The sequence below is a fragment of the Cherax quadricarinatus genome, chromosome 18 (genome assembly GCF_038502225.1).
Source record: "Cherax quadricarinatus isolate ZL_2023a chromosome 18, ASM3850222v1, whole genome shotgun sequence".
NCBI lineage: Eukaryota > Metazoa > Arthropoda > Malacostraca > Decapoda > Parastacidae > Cherax > Cherax quadricarinatus.
In genome coordinates, this window is record NC_091309.1 from 14,636,558 (window position 1) to 14,663,904 (window position 27,347).

Genomic DNA, 27,347 nt, shown 5'->3' on the forward strand with positions numbered 1-27,347 from the left:
AGAGCCAGGAATGTCTGCCTTGTTCATTCTGGACCTTATTTTGAAATTGTCATATTTTTTAATTTTCGTGTAATTGGCCAAATTGCAAATTTCTGACCACATTATTGGGTAGTTGAAATTAGTAAATGGGCAGTTTCTTGTACTCAATTGATAGAAAAAATGGAGTTCTAAAGAAATAGCTATGAATTTGGTCGACTGAAACAATGGAATTAGCCGAAAATAGGGCTCAAAGTGGGCAAAATCGCCGATTTGTAAATATCACCGAGGTCGCTAACTTTGCGAGAGCGTAATTCCGTCAGTTTTCCATCAAATTTTGTTTTTTTGGTATCATTACAATCGGAAAAAGATTCTCTATCATTTCATAAGAAAAAACAAATTTTTTTTTTTTAAATTTTGCGACACCAGGAGACACCTCAGGATTGGGGGTTGCGACAGTCAAGGGGTTAAAACATAACATCCCACACTCTGTGTGATCAACATATGTTATAAATCCCATAAGTTATATAGTTTTCAATGACATTAAATACTGAAAAAGTAATAATTCAAAATATAATGTACGTATTTGACTCTTCAACCCAACATTACTGAATATCTAAAGTGTCACTTTCTTTTACAAATTATCTGGAAATAACTGATGAGTGGAAATTAACAACATGATAGCTGAAATATAACAATATGCTACCCTAGGAGTTCTGTGAGAAGTGTTCTAGTCGCCGCCTCCTGATCTCTTCTGGATCCTCTGGATCTGATGGGTCAGGAGGGGATGTGTCAGCTACAGTGGTTGCACCTAACCAAGATGCAGACTCCGCTTGACCACTGTCCAGATTGCTGGGAGATGATGATGCAACTTCAGGTCTGTATAGTTAATAAAAAAGGCAAGTGGTAGGATTCTATAAAAGAAAGCTATACAAAGCTTCAACAAAAGAAAAACTACATGAACTCAATTGCTAAAAAACAATATAATAATTACCCTATCCCTTTTGTGCCCCTCAAGGGAGGTCCCTTGATGCTGGTGAGGGGCTCTTGATCTAGGGAATTTGATCTGTGCTCCAGTTCCCTGAATTGAGCCTGAACGCCTTCCATATTCCCCCCCCACATGTGCTGTATAATCCTCTGGGTTTAGCACACCATGATTATAACAATAATAATAATATTCCTTTTGCACTGTTCACTACAAAATCATTACTGCTACTGAAAGTGATATTCTAAAATTTATCTAGGTGAAATATGTATTACCTCCACAGTGCAAGTATGTAAAAATTAAAGTTAAAAATTTCCCCAATACAGGTATTTCTATTTCATCTTCCCTACAACTAACATTCCTATTTCATGATCCATTCAAGAGGGCACCTAGATACTGGTGAAAGGCTCTAGATCAAAGAAATTAGAGCTACCCTACATTTGAATCAAACCTAATTATGTACTTCTCAGGTGATATATGACCCCTACAGATTTAGTGTCTCCACACGAAAATAATACAGCAGAACTCCGGATATTGGCCGATGAGGATATTGGCTGATGTGGATATCAGCCGCTTTTTTGGCTGAAATTCTGTCCTGGATTTTGGCAAGTAAATCAGAAATCAGCCGTATTAAACGCGTCTGCCTGCAATTCCCCCATGTTTGAGAGTCAGTCTGGCTGTCCGCACATTCATCCAAACATTTCGTTATCCATTGTTTTTTGCGGTTGTTTATTGAGTGCGACTGCGAAATAAGCCACCATGGGCCCAAAGAAAGTTCCTAGTACCAGCCCTTCGTTAAAGAAAATAAGAAACATGACTGAATTCAAGAAATTGTAGCAAAGTACGAAAGTGGTGTATGTGTCCTGGAGCTGGCCAGGATGTATGGGAAATCCAAATCAACAATGGTGAGGCTGCAAGTTCAGACAAACGTGCAGCTGAAGAATTCGTGCATGAATTCAAGGATTACATAGAGGTTGAAGGATTCATCTCCCAACAAGTGTTCAACTGTGACAAAACAGGTCTCTCTTGGAAGAAAATGCCAAAGAGGACCTACATCATGCAGGAGGAAAAGGCACTGCCAGACACAAGCCTATGAAAGATAGGCTTACTCTTTTGTTCTGTGGTAATGCTAGTGGGGATTTCAAAGTGAAGCCTTTACTGGTGTATCGCTTTGAAAATCCAAGTGTTCAAGAAAAACAATGTCGTCAAGAGTAAACTATGCGTGTTGTGGAAAGCTAATACATAATAAGGCATGGGTCACAAGGCAAATTTTCATTGATTGGGTCCATGAAGTGTTTGGCCCAAGTGTGAAAAAATACCTCCAGGAAAATAAATTGCCACTCAAGTGCTTCCTAGTACTGGACAATGCTCCTGTTCATCCTCCAAACTTGGTAGACCAATTGTCTATGGAGTTAAGTTTTATAACAGTGAAGTTCTTGTCTCCTAACACCACTCCTCTCATCCAGCTCATGGACCAGCAGGTCATTTCTAACTTCAAAGAACTCTACATGAAAGCAATGTTTCAAAGGTGCTTTGAATTGGCCTCAGACACTGACTTGACCCTAAGAGAGTTCCAGAGGAATCACTTCAATATCCTCCAATAGGTAAGACTTGGCAGAGAGTGACTTCCAGGACTTTGAACTCTACTTGGATACACTGTGGCCAGAATGTGTCCAAGAGAAGGATTTTGAAGGGTTTGAGGCTGACCCTGACCCTGTCGACCCTCTGCCTATTGTGACTTTGGGGAAGTCCATGGGGTTGGATGTGAATGGCGAGAATGTGGAAGAGTTGGTGGAGGATCACAGGGAAGAGTTAACCACTGAAGAGCTGCAGGACCTTCATCTGCAACAGCAACAGACCACAGTTGAGGAAATTGCTTCAGAGGAGGAAGAGAGAGGGGAGAATGTGCCTTCTTCAATGATTAAGGACATTTGTGCAAAGTGGAGGAAGGTGCAAAGTTTTGTGGAGAAATATCACCCTGACCAAGCTCAAACAAGTCATATCTGCAACATGTTCAGTGACAAAACCTTGTTCCACTTACGGCAAACCTTAGAGATGCCAGAAACAGACCTCTCGGGACATTTTTTTTGTGCAACAGGGGTGCAGTGACTCAAGCTAGTCCTAGTGCCAGTGAAAAACAAATTAGTAACCCCAGAGAGGGACTTGATTACTGAAGTCCTTATGGAGGGGGATTCCCCTTCCAAACAATAAGCTCTCCTCTCTCTCTCCCCCCTCCTTGCCTTCTTCAATATGCTAACAAGAATCTTCAATAAACGTACATGTAATTTTCAGTTATTAAAATTTGTGCTTTATATTTACTTCTCATTGTTTTCTGTATGTAAAACTATAGTTAATCTTTAAAAATTTTATTTTTTGTTAATATTTTTGGGTGTCTGGAACAGATTAATTGTATTTACATTAATTCTTATGGGAAATATTACTTCAGTTTTTGGTCTTTTTGGATTTAGGCCGACCTTCTGGAATGGATTACGACCAAAATCTGGGGTTCCACTGTACTTTTAATTACCTGGTCATCAATAGCTTACATTTTCCTAAATTCTCACCTATACTTTGAAGCTTCCATTATTTTTCTCCACAATCTTATGTTCTAAAACTTACACATACTTTTCCCTACTTTTTGTGTGGCAGTCTTCTATAGTTTCATTTATGCTTTCTTTTTCATCACTACTTAGGGACTCTTGATCCAAGGAATAAACCTAACCTCTTCCTTGGATCAAGCTAGACTACCTCTCATTTCCTTAGGCACTGTATGACCCCTATGGGTTTAGCATCTCCTCATAAATATAATAATTTTTCTTCAGTGCTTACATTAAATCTTTCATTTCAAAATATATTTTATTATATTTGTGGGGAAAGCACTAAAACCAGTGGTCATACAGCACCAGGGGTATGTAAGTCAATTAGGTTTGATCCATGGAAGGGGAGGACAAATCCAATTCCTTGGTTCATGAGCTCCTCACCAAAAACAAGGAACCTCCCATGAAACGTGTATGTTGAAAGACGTGAGATATCTTTTCCCACCGGGATAGATATCAAAAGCATTTAATAGTCCCCAGTCCATTCATCAAAGAAAATCAGACGCCAATACAGTGGACCCCCGCATAACGATATTAATCCGTTCATGAGAGCTCATTGTTATGCGAAATTATCGTTATGCGAATGAATTTTCCCCATAAGAAATAATGGAAATCAAATTAATCTGTGCAAGACACCCAAAAGTATGAAAAAAAAAATTTTTACCACATGAAATATACATTTTCCTACACACAAAGAGAAGGATACATGCACAATAGCAGAGTAGTACATGCACAGTATATATTGTGCATGTACTACTCTACTAAATGAAGAATAAATGACACTTACCTTTATTGAGATGCAGCAATGACTGATGAGACACTGTGTCCTGGGAGTGCCTTTTCCTCCTGAGTACTGTAGGTCCTGTTTGGCATTTTCTTCCAGAACAGGCCTATCACACTGTGTATGCCACTACGATTCTTAAATCTCTCAAACCAACCTTTGCTGGCTTTAAATTCACCAATATGAGCACTAGTTCCAGGCGTTTTTCCCTGTTTACCTGGGTGTTAGTCGACTGGTGTGGGTTGCATCCTGGGAGACAAGATTAAGGACCCCAATGGAAATAAGTTAGACAGTCTTCGATGACACTGATTTTTTTGGGTTATCCTGGGTGGCTAACCTTCTGGGGTTAATTGTTTCTTGGTATTCTCAATAAGCCACACCAACAACAGTGATACAGCAGCAGCAGCTGACAGTGCTACAGCAGCAGCAGCAGCAGCTGACAGTGCAGCAGCAGCAGCTGACAGTGCAGCAGCAGCAGCTGACAGTGCAGCAGCAGCAGCTGACAGTGCAGCAGCAGCAGCTGACAGTGCAGCAGCAGCAGCTGACAGTGCAGCAGCAGCCGACAGTGCAGCAGCAGCAGCTGCTGACAGTGCAGCAGCAGCAGCAGACGATGCTACAGCAGCAGCAGACAGTACTACAGCAGCAGCAGACGGTACTACAGCAGCAGCAGCAGCTGACGGTGGTACAGCAGCAGCAGCAGCTGACGGTGCTACAGCAGTAGCTGACAGTGCAGCAGCAGCAGCTGACGGTGGTACAGCAGCAGCAGCAGCAGCTGACGGTGCTACAGCAGCAGCAGCAGCAGCAGCTAAAAGTGCTACAGCAGCAGCAGCAGCATCAGCAGTTGACCATGGTACCACAGTATTTCAATAATATTTCTCACCCTTTTTACCACAGGGTTGGCACTAGAAGCTTTCTTGGGGCCCATGGTCACTTATTTTGCAGATAAAATCACCAAAAACACTGTAATAATATGAAATGTTACGATTGTATGCTTGGATGTTACCACGGAGGCTGGCTTGTAAACAATGCCACCGGCGGAACATGTGAGGCTGGCTCAGGCCGCACATTAGACGCATCTCGGACGAATAGTGTTGAGCGGGTTTTTTAGCGGTATGCGAGGCAAAATCTTAGCGATAAAATGTATTGGTATGCGGATTTAACGTTATGCGATGCCAACGGTATGCGGGGGTCCACTGTAATTATCATAACTGGTGAAGGGCCTGAATGCCTTCCATTTCCCCCCATCCTCCCTACAGGCACTTTGTAATCCTTATCATAACTGAATTACAACATGGAGTCAATTTATGTATGCTGTGAATGTAATACTGTATTATGATAACACTGGACAACATTATTAATTAATGGTGTCATTGTACTGCTGCTTCAATGGAGCTGTCACCTTTCCTTAGAGCACTATTTAAACCAAAAGCAACAGTAAAAATTTCAGTTTTGTTGAAAATATGGAGTTAGTTAAATTAGAAAAGTGTGGGGGTTTTAGGGTGAGGTTCATGTATAATACTAAACACAAAGCACACCTGAGTATTTGGTGCCTAAGAAACATGTTCACTTAACCCTTTCAGGGTTTCGGCCGTACTAGTACGGCTTACGCACAAGTGTCCATGACGTACTAGTACGCCTAAATTCTAGCGCCCTCAAATCTAGCGAGATAAAGCTGGTAGGCCTACATATGAAAGAATGGGTCTATGTGGTCAGTGTGCACAGTATAAAGGAAATCCTGCAGCACACAGTGCGTAATGAGAAAAAAAAAACAACTGACTGTTTTTGGATTAAAACAGCGACTTTGCACTGTATTTTCGTATGGTATTTATTGTTGTATTTTAGTTTTCCTGGTCTCATTCTATAGAATGGAAGACATATTACAGAAATTGAGATGATTTTGACTAGTTTTACAATGAAAAGTACCTTGAAATTGAGCTCAAAGTAGCAGAAATGTTCGATTTTTACCAAAGTTCAAAAGTAAACAAATCATGCTATGCGTCCAACTGGCAAGTCTAATATTCTTTCACAAGGGCGCTGATATTATTTATACCATTTCTACACTAATGCAGTAGTCTGCATAACAATAAATCTTCTATTTTTTTGTGAGAATAAAAATTCAAAGTGAAAAGCAAAAGAATGTAAGAGGGGCATGGGGACATGACTGATGAACAGAGGAAATATTATTTTAGTGCCAGGAATGTCTTTCTTGTTTATTCTGGACCCCATTTGGAAATTGGCATCTTTTGAAATTTGTGCGAGATTGGCAAAATTGCTAAATTCTGACCACTGTATTGGATAATTGAAATCGGTAAATGGGTGGTTTCTTGTACACATTCGATAGAAAAAATGGAGTTCTAGCGAAATAGTTACGACTTTTGTCGACTAGTACACTGGAATTGGCCGAAAATAGGGCTCAAAGTGGGCAAAATTGTCGATGTGTAAACATTGTCGAGACCGCTAACTTCACGAGAGCATAATTCCGAAAGTTTTCCATCAAATTTCATACTTTTGGTGTCATTATGATCGGGAAAAGATTCTCTATCTTTTCATAAGAAAAAAATTATTTTTTTTTTAAATTTGGGGGACCCTGAGAACAAGTCTCGGAGAGGGCCTGTGGACCCTGAAAGGGTTAATACTCTCAAATAATGTTCACTGCTATATTAATACGTTAAAACTTTGCCCATATTATGCAGATGTGCACTTTTACCTAACACATAATACAGATGACTTCAGGCTTCACAAATTTATTAGGGAAAATATTTCATGAAGACTTCAATGGATTACCATACAGGCTATACAAAAGGAAGTATGTAGAAAAATATTTAAATTAGTATGCTCATTCCTGGTTACCAGAATATTTAAATTAGTATGCTCATTCCTGGTTACCAGCCTGAAAGTTCCATGCAAGTTCTATATTGGTATACATTATCCAATTCTGAAAAAGCCATTAAGATGTTGAGACTTACTTGGATGTAGAAGGCTCTTCACTGCTGGAAAATGATGAATCATTAGCTTCGGGCGAAAAAAGCAATGGTGTAACCAAGAGGCTCGTGTCTTCTGTCTGATCTGTAGACTTTGTCGGTTGTTGTGGAGGTACCATTGTCTCAGATGCTGCAGCTGTTTGATTAGGGCACTGTTGTGAAGCAGTGTTGATTCGAGTGCTTTTATCAAGTGATGATACAATGGATGCATACTGATTCATCTGTAACAATTCAAAGTGTAGTCAAATTAAAAATAATTGAGCTAATAATAACTGGTGTTTTGTTAACTTTTGTAAAGTTTAATTTAGTCTTGGGATAAGTTTATCTCATGGATTGTATTGTAAAGTATCTTTTCATTATGGCAGCTAAAGGTATTAAATTTTTTTTTAATTTTATTAAAAAAAAAATTTAATAAAAAAATTAACAAAACACCAGTTATTATACAAACATTTTTCAAGTCTCAACACATTAAATGAATAGATACTACCGAATTGTACACTATGTGGCAGTACTAAATAAGCTCTAGGATACAATAGCACCTAGGCAGAATAGTTTCCTGAAGACTTTTGATTTCATTCTAAGGAAGAAATGACAAAACAATATTACTTTTCAAATCTATTTGGTTTTGCAATACTAAATCCCAGACCAAGCACCTTGCACCATATATACATGAAATTCAGATTTCCACAATTAGGTGTTTTGAAGATATACCTGAACAACAGCAGCATCGAGCAATGTTTGAATGTTTCTCAGTACTTGGATTCTGGCTTCAACATGCTGTCTTTCATTGCCCTCCAGCTGGCGTACCTCCTCTTCTGTCATTGCTGAGAAATTCAATGGAGGAGGAGGAGGAGGAGGAATATCTGCAAGAATTTTAAAATTTACAGTACTGCACCACAGATCATAAAAAAATAGGAGAGTGAGGTATAACTGCCAGGTCACTCCTAATTTACAATTCACTTGACTTTGGTCTCAAATAAAAGTCACATTACCTGTAATAGGTTTTGACAGCCCTATTCTTGAAGCCTGAACGGAAGTCAGATTTCATAAGTGACTGCCTGATTAATTAGACTTGCTGCCAGCGGCCCACATTTCCATTTTTGGACATTCAGAGAGGATGGAGAACTAAGTTGACCAAGAGGATGTTTAAATTCAGAATGGGAGCAAGGGGTAGGAGCTATCCTAGAAAGGGTTGGAGGGAGAGTATGAAAGGTATTAAATGGTAGGGGCTTCAGAATCTAGCAGGCTTGTGAGAGCAGGTTAGATCAGAGTGGAGACTAGTGGTTCTATGGCTTGACATGCTATTAGTGTGACAGGGTTAAGATTTTTAAAAGGATTCACAGACAGTAGTTATCCAGAATTATGGAGGTGAAAGTACACTGCTTGCACTAAGGGGTGGGAATGTTAGTTAGGAGGGTCATTTGAATTGTGATGTCTGTGCACTTCTGGCAAGACAGCTATTAAATAAATGATGGTGAATGTTTTCTTTTTCACTTACCTACCTTAGTGGGAGACAGCTGATGTAGTAAAAAAATTATTAGTTTGCATATCTATTTTCTTCCATATTTTTAACACACTAGCCATCTCCCACTAAGGCAGGGTGACCTAAAAAAGAAGAAACTCTTTCATAAGGTTTTTCTTTTTACATTTAGTAATTTATACAAGATAATGAAAATAAGAAAAAATTTTGGAGTGAGTTAAACAAGTTAAGAAAGCCTAGGGAAAGTATGGATTTGTCCGTTAAAAACAGAGTAGGGGAGTTAGTAGATGGGGAGAGGGAGGTATTAGGTAGATGGCGAGAATATTTTGAGGAACTTTTAAATGTTGAGGAAGAAAGGGAGGTGGTAATTTCATGCACTGGCCAGGGAGGTATACCATCTTTTAGGAGTGAAGAAGAGCAGAATGTAAGTGTGGTGGAGGTACGTGAGGCATTACGTAGAATGAAAGGGGGAACTGATGGGATCATGACAGAAATGTTAAAAGCAGGGGGGGATATAGTGTTGGAGTGGTTGGTACTTTTGTTTAATAAATGTATGAAAGACGGGAAGGTACCTAGGGATTGGCGGAGAGCATGTATAGTCCCTTTATATAAAGGGAAAGGGGACAAAAGAGATTGTAAAAATTATAGAGGAATAAGTTTACTGAGTATACCAGGAAAAGTATACGGTAGGGTTATAATTGAAAGAATTAGAGGCAAGACAGAATGTAGAATTGCGGATGAGCAAGGAGGCTTCAGAGTGGGTAGGGGATGTGTAGATCAAGTGTTTACATTGAAGCATATATGCGAACAGTATTTAGATAAAGGTAGGGAAGTTTTTATTGCATTTATGGATTTAGAAAAGGCATATGATAGAGTGGATAGAGGAGCAATGTGGCAGATGTTGCAAGTTTATGGAATAGGTGGTAAGTTACTAAATGCTGTAAAGAGCTTTTATGAGGATAGTGAGGCTCAGGTTAGGGTGTGTAGAAGAGAGGGAGAATACTTCCCGGTAAAAGTAGGTCTTAGACAGGGATGTGTAATGTCACCATGGTTGTTTAATATATTTATAGATGGGGTTGTAAAAGAAGTAAATGCTAGGGTGTTCAGGAGAGGGGTAGGATTAAATTATGGGAAATCAAATTCAAAATGGGAATTGACACAGTTACTTTTTGCTGATGATACTGTGCTTATGGGAGATTCTAAAGAAAAGTTGCAAAGGTTAGTGGATGAGTTTGAGAATGTGTGTAAAGGTAGAAAGTTGAAAGTGAACATAGAAAAGAGTAAGGTGATGAGGGTATCAAATGATTTAGATAAAGAAAAATTGGATATCAAATTGGGGAGGAGGAGTATGGAAGAAGTGAATGTTTTCAGATACTTGGGAGTCGACGTGTCGGCGGATGGATTTATGAAGGATGAGGTTAATCGTAGAATTGATGAGGGAAAAAAGGTGAGTGGTGCGTTGAGGTATATGTGGAGTCAAAAAACGTTATCTATGGAGGCAAAGAAGGGAATGTATGAAAGTATAGTAGTACCAACACTCTTATATGGATGTGAAGCTTGGGTGGTAAATGCAGCAGCGAGGAGACGGTTGGAGGCAGTGGAGATGTCCTGTCTAAGGGCAATGTGTGGTGTAAATATTATGCAGAAAATTCGGAGTGTGGAAATTAGGAGAAGGTGTGGAGTTAATAAAAGCATTAGTCAGAGGGCAGAAGAGGGGTTGTTGAGGTGGTTTGGTCATTTAGAGAGAATGGATCAAAGTAGAATGACATGGAAAGCATATAAATCTATAGGGGAAGGAAAGAGGGGTAGGGGTCGTCCTCAAAAGGGTTGGAAAGAGGGGGTAAAGGAGGTTTTGTGGGCGAGGGGCTTGGACTTCCAGCAAGCGTGCATGAGCGTGTTAGATAGGAGTGAATGGAGACGAATGATACTTGGGACCTGACGATCTGTTGGAGTGTGAGCAGGGTAATATTTAGTGAAGGGATTCAGGGAAACCGGTTATTTTCATATAGTCGGACTTGAGTCCTGGAAATGGGAAGTACAATGCCTGCACTTTAAAGGAGTGGTTTGGGATATTGGCAGTTTGGAGGGATATGTTGTGTATCTTTATACGTATATGCTTCTAAACTGTTGTATTCTGGGCACCTCTGCAAAAGCAGTGATAATGTGTGAGTGTGGTGAAAGTGTTGAATAATGATGAAAGTATTTTCTTTTTGGGGATTTTCTTTCTTTTTTGGGTCACCCTGCCTCGGTGGGAGACGACCGACTTGTTGGAAAAAAAAAAAAAAAAAAAAAAAAAAAAAAGGAGTTATTAGTCCCTCGCTCTCCATCATAATCATTTATAGGCTAACAAAAAAAACTTGCCAAATTTTAGATCAGATTAGACAATACAAGCTGACAATATTTTTTTTAAATCCATATTCTTACACAGCTGAAAGATTTGTAGAGGAGGTGTGGCAATGAGCTATGACAATAATGCAAACAACTAGGCAAGTACAGGTACACACACAGTCACCCATTCTTCCAGTTACAAACACCCATATTCACCCATTCACTTTCAGGATAATGCTAGTACAAATGCTTGGCAAACTTTACAACTGATATTAGAAGATATACTGTACTCACTGAAGGGAAACAGTGGGAAGAATGGTGGCATCATGTTGAATGATGCTGCTGGAATAGCGCTTCCTGGCTGGTTAGTGCTTCCCCCTTAGATAGAACAAAATCTCTTAATGCAAATGGTATATGTTTAACAATTTAAAGTATGATTTGGCATTGCTATTATTATTTTCTCCCCTCAAGACAAGTACCTTGATGCCAGTCAAGGGAATCTGACCTATCCCCCACCTTCCTTGGATTGAACCTGATTGCCCCATTTCCCCAGCACTGTATGACTCCTATGGGTTTAGCATTCCTCCTATAAATGTAATAATACTGATATTTTTCCCCAATTATGAATTCTCATGAAAATAATATCAATGCAAATATAAATTTTTGTTTAACATTTGAGCCAAGTACAAATCTTTAATAATGCAGTATGATCTTCAAATATTGTATCAAATAATTGAGAATGTCTAAGACTAATTTACCTGTTGCTGCAGCTGATGTTGTAGTTGTAGAGGACGAACTAGTTATCGTAGCTCCACTGGTGGTGGATGTGCTAGATGAAGTTGTTGGTCCCTGTTGCTGAGCTTGCTGCACTGGTACTGGTGCAAATGGGAATGGGGCAAGGTCAACAGGTGGCCCCATTGGAATGGGCATACCACGAAACAAGCCAGCAAATGGATTGGCTGTAAGAAAAGCAAATAATACATTATTTAGAGTAAGACAAAAAAAAAAAAAAAGCAAATTAAAATAAAAACAAAAACATGTAAGAACTACAATAACCACAGCAGAAAATCAACATTCTTAAGTAATTAATAGTCACAGACTTACTGTATGCGTGTGTTTAGACTTACGTATCTGTTGCTGGGCTTGAGGCTGAACCTGTTGTGGAACCTGTGGTGGGGGAGTCTGTGGCTGTGCTGGAGCAGCAGCTTGTGGTGGGGCTTGACCCTGACTGGCTGGGGAAGGCTGTGGCTGTCGTAAAATGTCCATTCGACATGTTGGGCAAGTTTGCTGACGTTGGAACCATGATCGCAGACATGACGCATGAAATATATGACCACATGGAAGTTTTTTTGCACCTACAGTAAGAAAGAAAAATAAATTAAAATATTACTGAATTAGAGTGCTGTAACTGAAGAATACTTTTAATCTGAATAATGCCCCTACAGTATAGTATAATGACCTTCAGAAATATAGGACAATCCTTCTAGTCAATGGCTACAGAATTGTCTGTTACTGTCATGATCATGGCAGAATAATTTCATCTCTGTCAACCACAATCATCATTGCCAGCCACCTGCTCTCGAAATTTTCAGGTAGTATCCTATCACTCAGAAAGTGGAAGACATTCGTAATTCAAATTTTTAATTTTGTCTATAAAATTGTACACAGTAGACAGTTATATTACATGGATTTATTTTCCACGTTTTGGCTATTACATTATTGAAAAATTGGAGCATAATTTTATACAACACTTTGTAAAATTAATTTAACATAGTTTAGTTTGTTCAGTTTATGGGCAGGAAAAAATTTGGAGCATCAGCTGTGAGCTACAGTAGTATTTCACAAGCTTCTGGAATAAATTTAACATTGCAGATGCCATCAGCTATGCTAGAAGTGCATGGAATGAAATGCCCCAATCAAAATTAAATATAGGCTGGGGAAAGTTATTTAAATTATACTTCTTTTAACTGCATGTTCATAATGAATTTGAATGTTACTGCAAATCTTAAAACAAATGTGCCAATGCCTTTGTTGTACATGAAGAGCACTAAGTCCTTTTTGCCCAACAAATAAATCTCTGGTGAAGTGGAATAAGAATCTTTCTACCATAAGCCATGCGTGTTGTAAAAGTCAACTAAAATGCCGTGAACAATGGGCTAGTAACCCCTTTTCCCGTATAGCCTACTAAAAAGAAAGAAGAAAACCGTCAAAGTGGGATGCTTGAATGTGTGTGGATATTGTGCAAATGATAAAGAAATGATTGTGGATGTTATGAATGAGAAGCTGGATGTCCTGGCTTTAAGTGAAAAAGCTGAAAGGGGTGGAAGAGTTTCAGTGGAGAGAAATAAATGGGATTACATCAGGGGTTTCAAATAGAGTTAGAGCTAAAGAAGGAGTAGCAATAATGTTGAAGGATAAGTTATGGCAAGAAAAGAGGGAATATAAAAGTATTAACTCAAGGATTATGTGGAGTAAAATAAAGTTTGGATGTGAAAAGTGGGTTATATTAAGCATTTATGCACCTGGAGAAGAGAGAAGTGTAGAGGGGGGGAGAGAGATTTTGGGAAATGTGGAGTGAGAGTGTGGGGAGTTTTGAACTAAGTGTGAGAGTACTTGTGGTTGGGGATTTCAATGCTAAAGTGGGTAAAAATGTTGTGGAGGGAGTATAGTAGGTAAATTTGGGGTGCCAGGGGTAAATGAAAATGGGAGCCTTTAATTGAGCTATGTGTATAGAGAGGTTTGGTAATAAGTAATACATATTTTATGAAAAAGAGGATAAATAAGTATACAAGGTATGATATAGCACGTAATGAAAGTAGTTTGTTAGATTATATATTGGTGAATAAAAGATTGATGGGTAGACTTCAGGATGCGCATATTTAAAGAGGGGCAACAGGTATATCGGATCATTATTTAGTTGTAGCTTCAGTTAGAGTAGGAGGTAGAGGGGACAAAAAGAAAATGGCAACAAGAGGTGAAAGTGTATAAACTAAGGGAGGAGGAAGTTAGAGCGAGATATAAGCAATTATTGGCAGAAAGGTGGGCTAGTGCGAGTATGAGAAGTGGGGGGATGGGGGTTGAAGAGAGTTGGAATAGTTTTAGAAAATGCAGTATTAGAATGTGGGGCAAAAGTTTGTGGCTATAGGAGGGTGGGTGCAGGAGGAAAGAGGAGTGATTAGTGGAATGATGAAGTAAAGGGTGTGATAAAAGAGAAAAAGTTAGCTTATGAGAGTTTTTTCAAAGCAGAAGTGTTGTAAGTAGAGCAGAGTATAGGAAGAGTAAAAGAAAGGTGAAGAGAGTGCAAAAGGAGAGCAGATGATAGAGTAGGAAAGGCACTGTCAAGAAATTTTGATGAAAAAAAAAAAAAAATGGAGTGAGATAAACAAGTTAAGAAAGCCTAGGGAACAAATGGATTTGTCAGTTAAAAACAGAGTAGGGGAGTTAGTAGATGGGAAGCTGGAGGTATTGGGTAGATGGCGGGAATATTTTGAGGAACTTTTAAATGTCGATGAAGAAAGAGGCAGTAATTTCATGCACTGGCCTGGGGGGTATAACATCTTTTAGGAGTGAAGAAGAGCAGGATGTGAGTGTGGGAGAGGTGTGCGAGGCATTACGTAGAATAAAAGGGGGTAAAGCAGCTGGAATCGACGGGATCATGACAGAAATGTTAGAAGCAGGGGAAGATATAGTGTTGGAGTGGTTGGTATTTTTGTTTAATAAATGTATGAAAGAGGGGAAGGTACCTAGGGATTGGCAGAGAGCATGTATAGTTCCTTCATATAAAGGAAAGGGGGACAAGAGAGATTGTAAAAATTATAGGGGAATAAGTTTACTGATTATACCAGGAAAAGTACGGTAGGGTTATTATTGAAAGAATTAGAGGTAAGACAGAGTAGGAGTGTGGATGAGCAAGGAGGCTTTAGAGTGGGCAGGGAATGTGTAGATCAAGTGTTTACATTGAAGCATATATGTGAACAGTATTTAGATAAAGGTAGGGAAGTTTTCACTGCATTTATGGATTTAGAAAAGGCATATGATAGAGTGGATAGGGGAGCAATGTGGCAGATGTTGCAAGTACAGTGGACCCCCGCTTAACGATCACCTCCAAATGCGACCAATTATGTAAGTGTATTTATGTAAGTGCGTTTGTACGTGTATGTTTGGGGGTCTGAAATGGACTAATCTACTTCACAATATTCCTTATGGGAAAAAATTCCGTCAGTACTGGTACCTGAACATACTACTGGAATGAAAAAAGTTCGTTAACCGGGGGTCCACTGTATTTGGAATAGGTAGTAAGTTACTAAATGCTGTAAAGAGTTTTTATGATGATAATGAGGCTCAGGTCAGGGTGTGTAAAAGAGAGGGAGATTACTTCCCAGTAAAAGTAGGTCTTAGATAGGGATGTGTAATGTCACCATGGTTGTTTAACCCCTAAACGGTCCAAACATATACAGCAGGGCCCCACTTATTCGGCAGGTTAGGTTCCAGGCTACTGCCAGAAAGCAGACTTCGCCGGAAAGCAGAAATCCATTTTTTCCATTTATAAATGCATATAAATAACAGATAACAAGTTTAACATATTTTAAGTTTGCAGTAGAACTAGGCATTAAAAATTAAAATACACACAGAGTACACATTATTTACCTCAAAATATTTGTAGTCTTAATGTAGGGCAAAAGGTGAGTAGTATTTACTCTAAGAAGTCAGGTGTGGTAGCCCTCCTGGCCACCCCATCCACACATACTATACTGTACTATGATGCTTAAAGCTCCCTAGAGCGATACAATGCATATACAGTACGCACATTTACCTTAAAAATATTTGTAGTCTTAAAATGGTCTTAATGTAGGGCGAGAGGTGAAAAGTATTTATTTGTAGAAAGTCGTGTGGGAGGTATGGCATCCTGCCTGGCCACTTATACCTACGCTCCCTAGAGTGATAAAATGCATATACAGGAGGGCCCCGCTTTACGGCGTTTCGCTTTACGGTGTTCCGCTAATACGGACATTTCAAATTATGACCAAAACTCGCTATACGGCTCCCCCCACCTGTCTTTCTAATACGGTCACAGCGGCCCACCGAGTTTGTTTACATTCTCCCTGAGCACATCTCCTTATTATGTCTGGAAACTTTCCAAAATTTCAAGTGTTTTAAAGTTATTGTATATTTTATATGTATTGTACTTGATAATTAAACTTGTGTACACCTGTACCTAAATAAACTTACACACTGTGCTGGCATGTGTGAATGAGATCACAGGTTAGCGTTCACTCAAGCATAAACAAAGCTAGACTGCTCACGGCTGCACGGGGACGCGGACAGAGTGGGCCAGCGGACAGGTCCCGTACCTGGTGGTCCGAAAATAGGGGCGGGTTCGATAATAGGGACACAGTTTGTCCAAAAAAATGGTCTTATTTTCGAAATGTTCGATATGTGATACATTCGATTTTTGAGGTTCCACTGTATTGACGTAAAATTAGACATTTAATGTGCCCAAGTGATTATTATTACATAATAGAGTGATGTGCTCATGGAGAATGTAAACAAACCGGGTGGCCCATGCCGTATTTGAAAGACCACTTCCTGTATAGAAAGTTTTGGTCATAATTTGAGATCGCCGTATTAGCAGAATGCCGTAAGGCGAAACGCTAATTGTATTAGAAACGGCTATTAGTGAAGATTCAAGTGCCTTGAATCTTCACTAATAGCCGTTTCTAATACAATTAAACAAAAAGGCAGCTTCACCATCTCTGAAGTCCTAGCAAGAATCCTCCTGCCATCACATAGTCTCTCCTGTTAATACTACACAAGCACCTTACAGAAAAGAAACATTGAAACAGACCTTCTCTATCCAGCCACCAACAGAAATATTTGTCTAACCTATTTTTATGTTTCCCAAGTAATAGCTTTTATATCCTTTTTGCTCATGTGCAAGTTAATTGTTCTAACATATTGTATTACTACTACTACTACCACTAGTATTGCACCTCACTCTGAGCCTATATACGTATACCCTCCGTGTCCATGTACTGTTTGTAATGGCTTAAAGCTCCTGGAGAGCGAAACGTTGCCACAATAAAATGTCACATTAGTTGCACTTGTGTCCTTTTACTTTACATATTGTCGGTAATTCTACCAACTTTATTACAACCTGTGAGACAAAAAGAGAGAGACAGAGATAGACAGAACCTAAACTTGGGATTAACATCACTTTCCTCTTAAAAGGGAAGTGTTAATATGACTTTACATCAGTGAATCCTTGGTGTTTGCCACAACGTTTGCTCGAGCTGGGACTCAACGTAACTGGCGCTACCACAAGGTCCTAAGTGGTCACAGATTTTTTTTAATATGGTGTACACCGAGTGTAAAGACCCATCCTATGCTGACCAGGCATCTCGGGCCAATTGTGCCAAATTTGAAGGCATGAAAATTAAAACGTATATATACATTCGGGACGCTAGCAGTTAGAGCGTATATATACATTTGGACCATTTAGGGGTTAATATATTTATAGATGGGGTTGTAAAAGAAGTAAATGCTAGGGTATTGGGGAGAGGGGTGGGATTAAATTATGGGGAATCAAATACAAAATGGGAGTTGACACAGTTACTTTTTGCTGATAATACTGTGCTTATGGGAGATTCTAAAGAAAAGTTTCAAAGGTTAGTGGACGAATTTGGGAGGGTGTGTAAAGGTAGAAAGTTGAAAGAGAACATAGATATGAGTAAGGTGATGAGAGTATCAAATGATTTAGATAAAGAAAAATTGGATATCACATTGGAGAGAGGGAGTATGGAAGAAGTATGTGTTTTCAGATACAGTGGTCCCTCGTTTTTCGTAATTAATCTGTTCCTGGAGCCGTTACTATAAACGAAATTTACGATTTGCGAATCAATTTTCCCCATAAGAAATAATGTAAATACAATTCCTGACGCCCAGAAGTATTAAAACAAAAACATTTTTACATGAAATATACATATAGTACATAAACAATACAATGGGAAATGATGAATGAAACATTAACAGCATAACACTTAACTTTATTGGAGATTCTTCTTAGTGTATGGGAGACTGGAGGAGAGAGATTGGATTGTTTACAGTTTGGAAGGGGAATCCCCTTCCAGCAACACCTCAGGTACCAATTGCTTCTCTGGGGTTGCTTCTCTTCTCTGTTTCTTAATGCCACTAGGACCACCTTGAGAGTCACTCTAGTTCTGTCTTGCAAAGTAACTGTGGAGAGAGCTCTGTTTCTGGCATCTCTTTAACACTTCCCGAAAATGGCCCAAGACTTTGTCACTGTACATATTTCTCACCTTCTTTACCACAGGCTTGGCACTAGGAGCTTTCTTTGGAGCCATGGTAGCTTATTTAGTAATTGCAAGCACTAAAATGAGTGGATTATGAAATATTTCGTAGGAGCACTTGAGGGGACCTTCACTCACTGGTAAACAATGCCAGACTGGCTGGGTAGGGAGGCCGCCCCGGCTCACACAGTGCGTACGAGTCCCGGACGAACTACTATTCGCGAGTCATCCTATGAAAAGCAAATCCATGTTTATACGAAAATACCCCTATGATTGGCGAAATTTACGATTGCCGAGAACTACGAAAAGCGAGGGACCACTGTATTTGAGAGTTGACGTGTCAGCGGATGGATTTATGAAGGATGAAGTTAACCATAGAATTGATGAAGAAAAAAAAAAGGTGAATGGTGCGTTGAGGTATATGTGGAGACAAAAAAACGTTATCTATGGAGGCAAAGAAGGGAATGTATGAAAGTATAGTGGTACCAACACTCTTATATGGGTGTGAAGCTTGGGTTGTAAATGCTGTAGCGAGGAGGTGGTTAGAGGCAGTGGAGATGTCCTGTCCAAGGGCAATGTGTGGTGTAAATATTATGCAGAAAATTTGGAGTGGAAATTAGAAGGTGTGGAGTTAATAAAAATATTAGTCAGAGGGCTGAAGAGGGGTTGTTGAGGTGGTTTGATCATTTAGAGAGAATGGATCAAAGTAGAATGACATGGAGAGCGTATAAATCTGTAGGGGAAAGAAGGCGGGGTAGGGGTCATCCTCGAAAAGGTTGGAGGGAGGGGGTAAAGGAGGTTTTGTGGGCGAGGGGCTTGGACTTCCAGCAAGCGTGCGTGAGCGTGTTAGATAGGAGTGATTGGAGACTAATGGTTTTTGGGACCTGACGAGCTGTTGGAATGTGAGAATGGTAATATTTAGTGAAGGGATTCAAGGAAACCAGTTATTTTTATATACCCTGACTTGAGTACTGGAAATGGAAAGTACAATGCCTGCACTTTAAATTAGGAGTTTGGGATATTGGCAGTTTGGAGGGATATGTTCTACATTTTTATATATGCTTCTAAACTGTTGTATCTGGGCGCCTCTGCAAAAACAGTGATTACATACGTATGAGTGAGGTAAAAGTGTTGAATGACGATGAAAGTATTTTCTTCTTGGGGATTTTCTTTCTTTTTGGGTCACCCTGCCTCGGTGGGAGACTGCCGACTTGTTGAAGAAAAAAAAATTGAATCTCTGACTACTATTTATACATGAAAGGCTCTTGAACCACCAAACAGAAACTACCCTTCCCTTTTTAGGATCAAACCTAATTAGTCTCACCCTCTCTCATTCCCCATGGGCTCCATGACCTTATGGGTTTAATGTTTCCTCTTGAATATTTACCCAGGAATGGTTGGAGGCAAGGAGTAAAGGAGACTTTGAGGTTTAAGGGCTTGAGCATCTAGCAGGCTTTTCTAATTGTGTTTGATAGGAGTGAATGATGACATTGTTTTTAATGCATGTGCTACTGGAGTGTGAGCAGGGTCACACTTACTAAGGTATTCAGGGAAAATCAGTTAATTGGACTAGAATACATGAGTCCTGAAAGCTGATGGAGGGGTGGGAATGGTATGGTAGGAGGGTAATCCAAATTGTAATATCAGCACACTTTTGGCAAGACAACAACTGAATGAATGATGGTGGTGAATTAGTTTACTTCGTCGCCCTGCCACATTTGTGGTCAAGTACTATGCCAACCAAGGTTTGTGTTCTGATATCAAACGGACGTTCTGTGCTATGGTTTTTGTAAAGGGATAGTGTCCACTTCATACACGTTTGTTGATATTTCAATATCCTGATGTGGGCTTTAACCCTGTCGCTGTCATTCGTGTAGATCTACATAATTGGGGCTAGTGGTGCTTAGGTAGATCTGTGAGTAAATTATGGACATTAGAGTCAGCCTGTGCAATGGGTGTGCACAGTATAAATAATCTCACCCCACACAGTGCATGATGGGAACAACTAACCTCTGACCTTATAACTGGGTTAAAACAGCAACTTTGGGATATTTTCTAGGGTAGGTATTATGGTGTCAATTGTTTACCAGAAGAAATACTAGTGAAAATGAGAAGATTCTGGTAAACTTTAGACTGAAAGTGGCATGAAATAGGCCTCGAAGTTGCAGAAATGGCTTATTTTCAGTATTTTTTCTTTTTTGAGGAAGAGTAGGGGTTCTAACTCTGTTTAGTGTGTTTTGTGAATTTTTACTAGATTTGTTTCTATTATTGGGACAACCTAAACCATGACCAAGCATTTTTTGGTTATGGCTTACTAGCCAATAGGGAAAAATGTCAATTTTATTTTGTGTAATGATGGATTCAAAGTGAAGGGGAAGTGTTATATAGGAGAGGCCTGGGGATGTGACTAATGAGCAGAGGGAACGATGCTTTAGCAGCTGGAATGCCTACAGTGCGCATCTTAGAAGCAGTTTTTCAATTGGAAGTTACTGAAGAGTGGAAAATTGACCAATATACCAACTTCGTTCTGATGGTTAAAAGGCAATTTCTAGTGATCAATGGTTTATGCTGGCTTGAGCACTTTACTTGGCCTACAAAAGGTGAAAGTGCTATTGCTGAAAATGCTCCCTGATCTCCAACTTTGCTCCTGGGTTAATGCATAAATATTATATTAAGTTTTGCATATTTGGTATTGTTACCTTTAGTTATATAAAGATTCTCTACCATTTTAGATTTTTCTTTTCAAAAATGGCAATACAGAAAAGGCTTTCAACTTGGGGTGTTTGACAGAATACAGCATCTTTGAGACAGTTACTGCTTATAAACAAAGATCCCTGGAAACCCAAGGCTACTCGAATGATCTTGTGACAAAATTTGTGTATTAAAACAACTAGTGTTCTTTATGAATTGTGCTATTAAGCTGCTTCCAGCAAGCAAGCACTTACCTGTGATCATCTCTTCTCTGCAGATAATGCAAACATTGTCAACGGCTGTCAGTTCCTCTGGTGTAGCATCTGGATATAAAGTATTCATGTTTCGAATTGCACGTCTTGAAAGAATCACATCGTTCAGTGCTCTCTTGAAAGACCTAAAAAATCAAAGAAAATGCTTGTAACTTTATAGTTTTGTTTAACATAAGCTTTTTAGAAAAAAATCAAAGCAACTAACTCGGATAAGAATATTAGGTGACAGTACTTCAAGACAAGCGACTAGAAACAAATCTATAATACTAAATCACACAATAAATGAAGATTGTTACTTAATTAACATACAGTATTATTGAAGTATGTACTGTATAGTAATATTCCATTTATCATGAATAAAGAGGCATCCTAAAGTTTCTTCTCCTAGTTACAAAATCAAATTCTAAGATGCAACTATCCCATCTAAATTTCAAAGGAACTTACCTCATCGTTAAGTACATTGGCCTGATGATGAAGAGCGGGAAGGTGTGAATTCTAATCATAATGACCATGAACACTGCATACAGCACCACTTTGAAGAAACCTAAAAACATAATTATAGCTATAATACAAGTTTTCAAAATGCATAAAGATGACTATTAAATGAATATTGGCGAGTTCATTTCCTGCTTTGGGTCACCCTATCATGGTGAGAAAGAAACACTTGCAACTCTTGGACACTGGAGCCAAGTTATATACAAGTTGACCACAAGGTCACACCAGTGTGGTAGATTATAGTGCCAACTTGTGTTGGCATTAATCTAATTACTCATAGAATTAACAACTGAGCGAGTTGTGGATCTAAGCCATGCAAGGGATTAATTAATACTGGGTCACCAAAATACCTAAAAATGTGAATCTCAAGTAAGCCTTAATGGAACTTATAATAGAAGTAATATTGGTCAAACTGTGCTGTAGCTATTAGAGCCACAAATACACTCAAAACCAATAAAAGTACTGTATAAAATAAGAATATAAAATTTATACAATGCATTGTGGATCTAATGATTATTTTGGTGACACCCTCTTGATGGCTAATTTTGGAAATTGTATTTAAAAACAAGGCTTTATTTACCATTCTCTCTCCTAGCATCCAATATGATAATTGATTGCTTAATATAGACAGTTTTATGCTTAAGCACACAAGGGTTCTCAAGATTCTTAATCTTTTAACCCTTTGACTGTTTCGGTCGTACAAGTATGTATACGTCTTACGAGTCAATGTGTTTGACATACATATACTTAAAAATTCTAGCGGCTTCAAATCAAGTGGGAGAAAGCTGGTTGCCCCACATGTGAGAGAATGGGTCTGTGTGGTCAATGTACACAGTATAAAAAAAATCCTGCAGCACGCAGTGCATAATGAGAAAAAAAAAACTCCAACCGTGTTTTTGGATTAAAATGCCGACTTTGAGGTTTATTTTTGTTTAATATTTACCGTTGTATTCTCATTTTAATAGTCACATTTTATAGAATGGAAAACGTTGTAGAAATGGAGGTGATTTTGATTGGTTTTACTATGAAAAGGACCTTGAAATGGAGCTTAAAGTAGTGGAAATGTTTGATTTTTGCTGATGTTCAAGAGTAAACAAATGAGGTCATTGTCCAATAAATGTCCAACTAGCCATTCTAATATGTAGTCATGAATGGGTTGACATTATTTATACAATTATTACAATATTGCAGTAGTCTTCATAACAGTAAATCTTTTATTTTTTGTTTGAATAAAAATTCAAAATAGAAAGCACGAGTAATAACAGAGGGGTCTGGAGACATGACTGATGAACAAAGAAAATGTTAAAATAGGGCTCAAAGTGGGCGAAATCGCCGATTCATAAATACCACAAAGGTCGCTAACTTTGTGGGAGCGTAATTCCGTAAGTTTTCCATCAAATTTCGTACTCTTGGTGTCATTACCATCGGGAAAAGATTCTCTATCATTCATGAGAATTTTTTTTTTTTTTTCCAAATATTTTGCGACACCAGGAGACACCTCAGGATTTGAGATTGCGACAGTCAAAGGGTTAAATAGTAAATGGAAAACTGATAGTACTATTCAGTACTAATACAATTTTGCAATTAATAAACAAATACTCTTGGTACAGAAACATTAAGGAAATTACATATGTACTGGTAAAACAAATATACGTACTACGCTGCATTCTTACCCATACAAAGTTCAGTATAAAGCAGATACATAGCCTTATTCTCCCATGGATTCTCTGACTGCAAGTCAACTGTGTGGCAAATGTACTTCACTGCTATATTTAGTGCCACAGTCAAGAGGATGGCATATTCAAAGCCAAACACCAGCTGCACTGATGGACCACGTGTTATAGTCGAGTGGTATGCATGACTCACCAGGATCAAGTCTAGTAAACTCAAAAGCAGCAGCAAAGCTGAAAAAAAACATCAAAATTTTTAACTGTGAAAATCAAAATTACATATTTAGTGACTAAAATATGAAAACACTTAAAAAAATGTATTTTCAATCCACATCAACTAAAGTAAATGATTAACTCACACTAATGTACTTGAAACAGGAAATTCTCCAGAATATCACTTACAAATAACTCTGATGTGGAATAGTAATGTTATCACTGGTGATCGTTCCATGAAGTCTACCCTGTAGTCTGCAAGCCAATGGAAGGCTTTGAGGAATAATAGCACGGTGAAAAGTGCTACAAATTTTGGAGAGAAGTCATCCCTGAACACAGTGAATGCTAAGCAGGTCTCAGTAACTGCATAAAAAGAACGTTCAACGAGGTGCTGTGAGAAAGAAATATAATTAAATTCACAATGAAACCTGAACAAATAATACTGTATAACACTCATACTAAAAAAGTCAATAAAATTCTAGTTAAAACTATTGTAAACTATTAAAGGTATTCACATTTACTGCCATATTATCTACATGTACTTATCTAAGAAAATTAAAGTTTAGCACAAAAAAGGGAGAAACCTATTTAAGCCATGAGCATTCTGTCTAACCCAAGGCAATTAAAGAGGAAGTTTGCTCTAATTTAGTTTAATCCAATTAAATTATAACCACCAGTTCAATGGCTTGTCATTAAAATTCATCTGTCTCAGAAACACATTAACAGCCTAATTATGAACATTTACATTCGTATTTGTATTGTTTGTAGTACCAATTCATAACTAAAGAATTTGCAAGATAGGAACCTAATCTTTGATAGAGGGGTTATATTAATTTATAAATATGAAAAAGGTGCCGAATTAAGGCTACATTTCTATACAGTCTAGAGCAATCACAGACATCTACAAACCTGGATATTTCTTCTGAATAACTAAGCCTTTCAAGAAATCCTTTTCAGTACAGTGGACCCCCGCATAACGATATTAATCCGTTCATGAGAGCTCATTGTTATGCGAAATTATCGTTATGCGAATGAATTTTCCCCATAAGAAATAATGGAAATCAAATTAATCCGTGCAAGACACCCAAAAGTATGAAAAAAAAAATTTTACCCCATGAAATATACATTTTCCTACACACAAAGAGAAGGGTACATGCACAATAGTAGAGTAGTACATGCACAGTATATATTGTGTATGTACTACTCTACTAAATGAAGAATAAATGACACTTACCTTTATTGAAGATGCAGCAATGACTGATGAGACACTGTGTCCTGGGAGTGCCTTTTCCTCCTGAGTACTGTAGGTCCTGTTTGGCATTTTCTTCCAGAACAGGCCTTATCACACTGTGTATGCCACTACGATTCTTAAATCTCTCAAACCAACCTTTGCTGGCTTTAAATTCACCAATATGAGCACTAGTTCCAGGCGTTTTTCCCTGTTCACCTGGGTGTTAGTCGACTGGTGTGGGTTGCATCCTGGGAGACAAGATTAAGGACCCCAATGGAAATAAGTTAGACAGTCTTCGATGACACACTTTTTTGGGTTATCCTGGGTGGCTAACCCTCTGGGGTTAATTGTTTCTTGGTATTCTCAATAAGCCACACCAACAACGGTGCTACAGCAGCAGCAGCTGACAGTGCTACAGCAGCAGCAGCTGACAGTGCTACAGCAGCAGCAGCAGCTGACAGTGCTACAGCAGCAGCAGCAGCTGACAGTGCTACAGCAGCAGCAGCAGCTGACAGTGCTACAGCAGCAGCAGCAGCTGACAGTGCTACAGCAGCAGCAGCAGCAGCTGACAGTGCTACAGCAGCAGCAGACGATGCTACAGCAGCAGCAGACGGTACTACAGCAGCAGCAGACGGTACTACAGCAGCAGCAGCAGACGGTACTACAACAGCAGCAGCAGCAGCTGACGGTGGTACAGCAGCAGCAGCAGCAGCTGACAGTGCTACAGCAGCAGCAGCAGCTGACAGTGCTACAGCAGCAGCAGACAATGCTACAGCAGCAGCAGACGGTACTACAACAGCAGCAGCAGCTGACGGTGGTACAGCAGCAGCAGCAGCAGCTGACGGTGCTACAGCATCAGCAGCAGCTGACAGTGCTGCAGCAGCAGCAGCAGCTGACAGTGCAGCAGCAGCAGCAGCTGACAGTGCAGCAGCAGCAGCAGCTGACAGTGCTACAGCAGCAGCAGACGATGCTACAGCAGCAGCAGACGATGCTACAGCAGCAGCAGACGGTACTACAGTAGCAGCAGCAGCAGACGGTACTACAGCAGCAGCAGCAGCTGACGGTGGTACAGCAGCAGCAGCAGCAGCTGACGGTGGTACAGCAGCAGCTGACGGTGCTACAGCAGCAGCAGCATCAGCAGTTGACCATGGTACCACAGTATTTCGATAGTATTTCTCACCCTTTTTACCACAGGGTTGGCACTAGAAGCTTTCTTGGGGCCCATGGTCACTTATTTTGCAGATAAAATCACCAAAAAACACTAATACGAAATGTTACGATTGTATGCTTGGATGTTACCGCGGAGGCTGGCTTGTAAACAATGCCACCGGCGGAACATGTGAGGCTGGCTCAGGCCGCACATTAGACGCGTCTCGGACGAACAGCGTTGAGCGGGTTTTTTAGCGGTATGCGAGGCAAAATCTTAGCAATAAAATGTATCGGTTGCGGATTTAACGTTATGTAAAACCAACGGTATGCGGGGGTCCACTGTACATTTTTTTTTTTAACAAATCGGCCATATCCCACCTAGGCAGGGTGACCTAAAAAGAAAAAGTTAAGTTTCTCTTTTTAAATTTAGTAATGTATACAGAAGGGGGTTACTAGCTCCTTGCATTTTTGTCACCTCTTATGACATGCATGGCTTACGGAGGAAGAATTGTTCCACTTCCCATGGAGGTAAGAGGAAATAAACAACAACTAGCAAGGAAATAGAAGAAAGCCCAGAGGGGTGTGTATAATATTTTCTTGTACATCCATGTGTAGTGTGACCTAAGTGTAAGTAGAAGTAGCAAGATGTACCTGAAATCTTGCACGTTTTCAGTACAATTATAAAATACTATAAAAATAAATCATGCTCATTAGAACCTAATTAAAAATACTGTATGCCATTAAAACATTTCTGAACATGACATAAATAAAGCCAACCACTCTATAGCAGTACGTTATATGAAAAACAACTTCAGTACCCAAACAACAGGGCTAAAAGGTAAAGCAGATAATTTCATTATCTAAAGATTTGAAAGTAAAATTTTGTAATCACAAAATGAACAAAGGATACAGTCAGAGGGTCCCAATTTTTTTCAATGAGGTATTATTACACATCAGGTACAGTATATGGATAATGAAACACTATTATATGCATCAAGTACAAAGCCCACGGGGATCATACAGTGCCTGGGAAATGGGAGGTAATCAGGTTTGATGGGTTAAGCAGCTTCTATTCACTGAAACAAGAGTCCTTCGCTGGCATCGAGGCATCCCCCTTCCCCTCAAAGGAAATGAAAAACTAGCAGTCATTTCAACAGCAAAGATTATAATACAGTACAGTAGACCCCCGAG

The 27,347-nt window shown here is 39.2% G+C and overlaps 1 protein-coding gene across 1 annotated transcript in view; it reads right to left on the reverse strand.

Annotated features, from left to right (window-relative positions):
* Positions 1-483: 483 nt before the first annotated feature.
* The window catches only part of sip3 (septin interacting protein 3), a 33,571-nt gene continuing 6,707 nt past the window's right edge, over positions 484-27,347 (reverse strand). Inside the window, exons 3-12 of the mRNA XM_053777639.2 lie at positions 23,966-24,167; positions 23,567-23,797; positions 21,843-21,942; positions 21,381-21,523; positions 12,256-12,483; positions 11,887-12,087; positions 11,423-11,506; positions 8,032-8,183; positions 7,306-7,541; positions 484-855 (exon numbers count right to left, since the gene is read on the reverse strand). Coding sequence (XP_053633614.1) covers positions 684-855; positions 7,306-7,541; positions 8,032-8,183; positions 11,423-11,506; positions 11,887-12,087; positions 12,256-12,483; positions 21,381-21,523; positions 21,843-21,942; positions 23,567-23,797; positions 23,966-24,167 — 1,749 coding nt within the window. The 3' untranslated portion in view covers positions 484-683. The remainder of the gene's footprint in view (positions 856-7,305; positions 7,542-8,031; positions 8,184-11,422; positions 11,507-11,886; positions 12,088-12,255; positions 12,484-21,380; positions 21,524-21,842; positions 21,943-23,566; positions 23,798-23,965; positions 24,168-27,347) is intronic.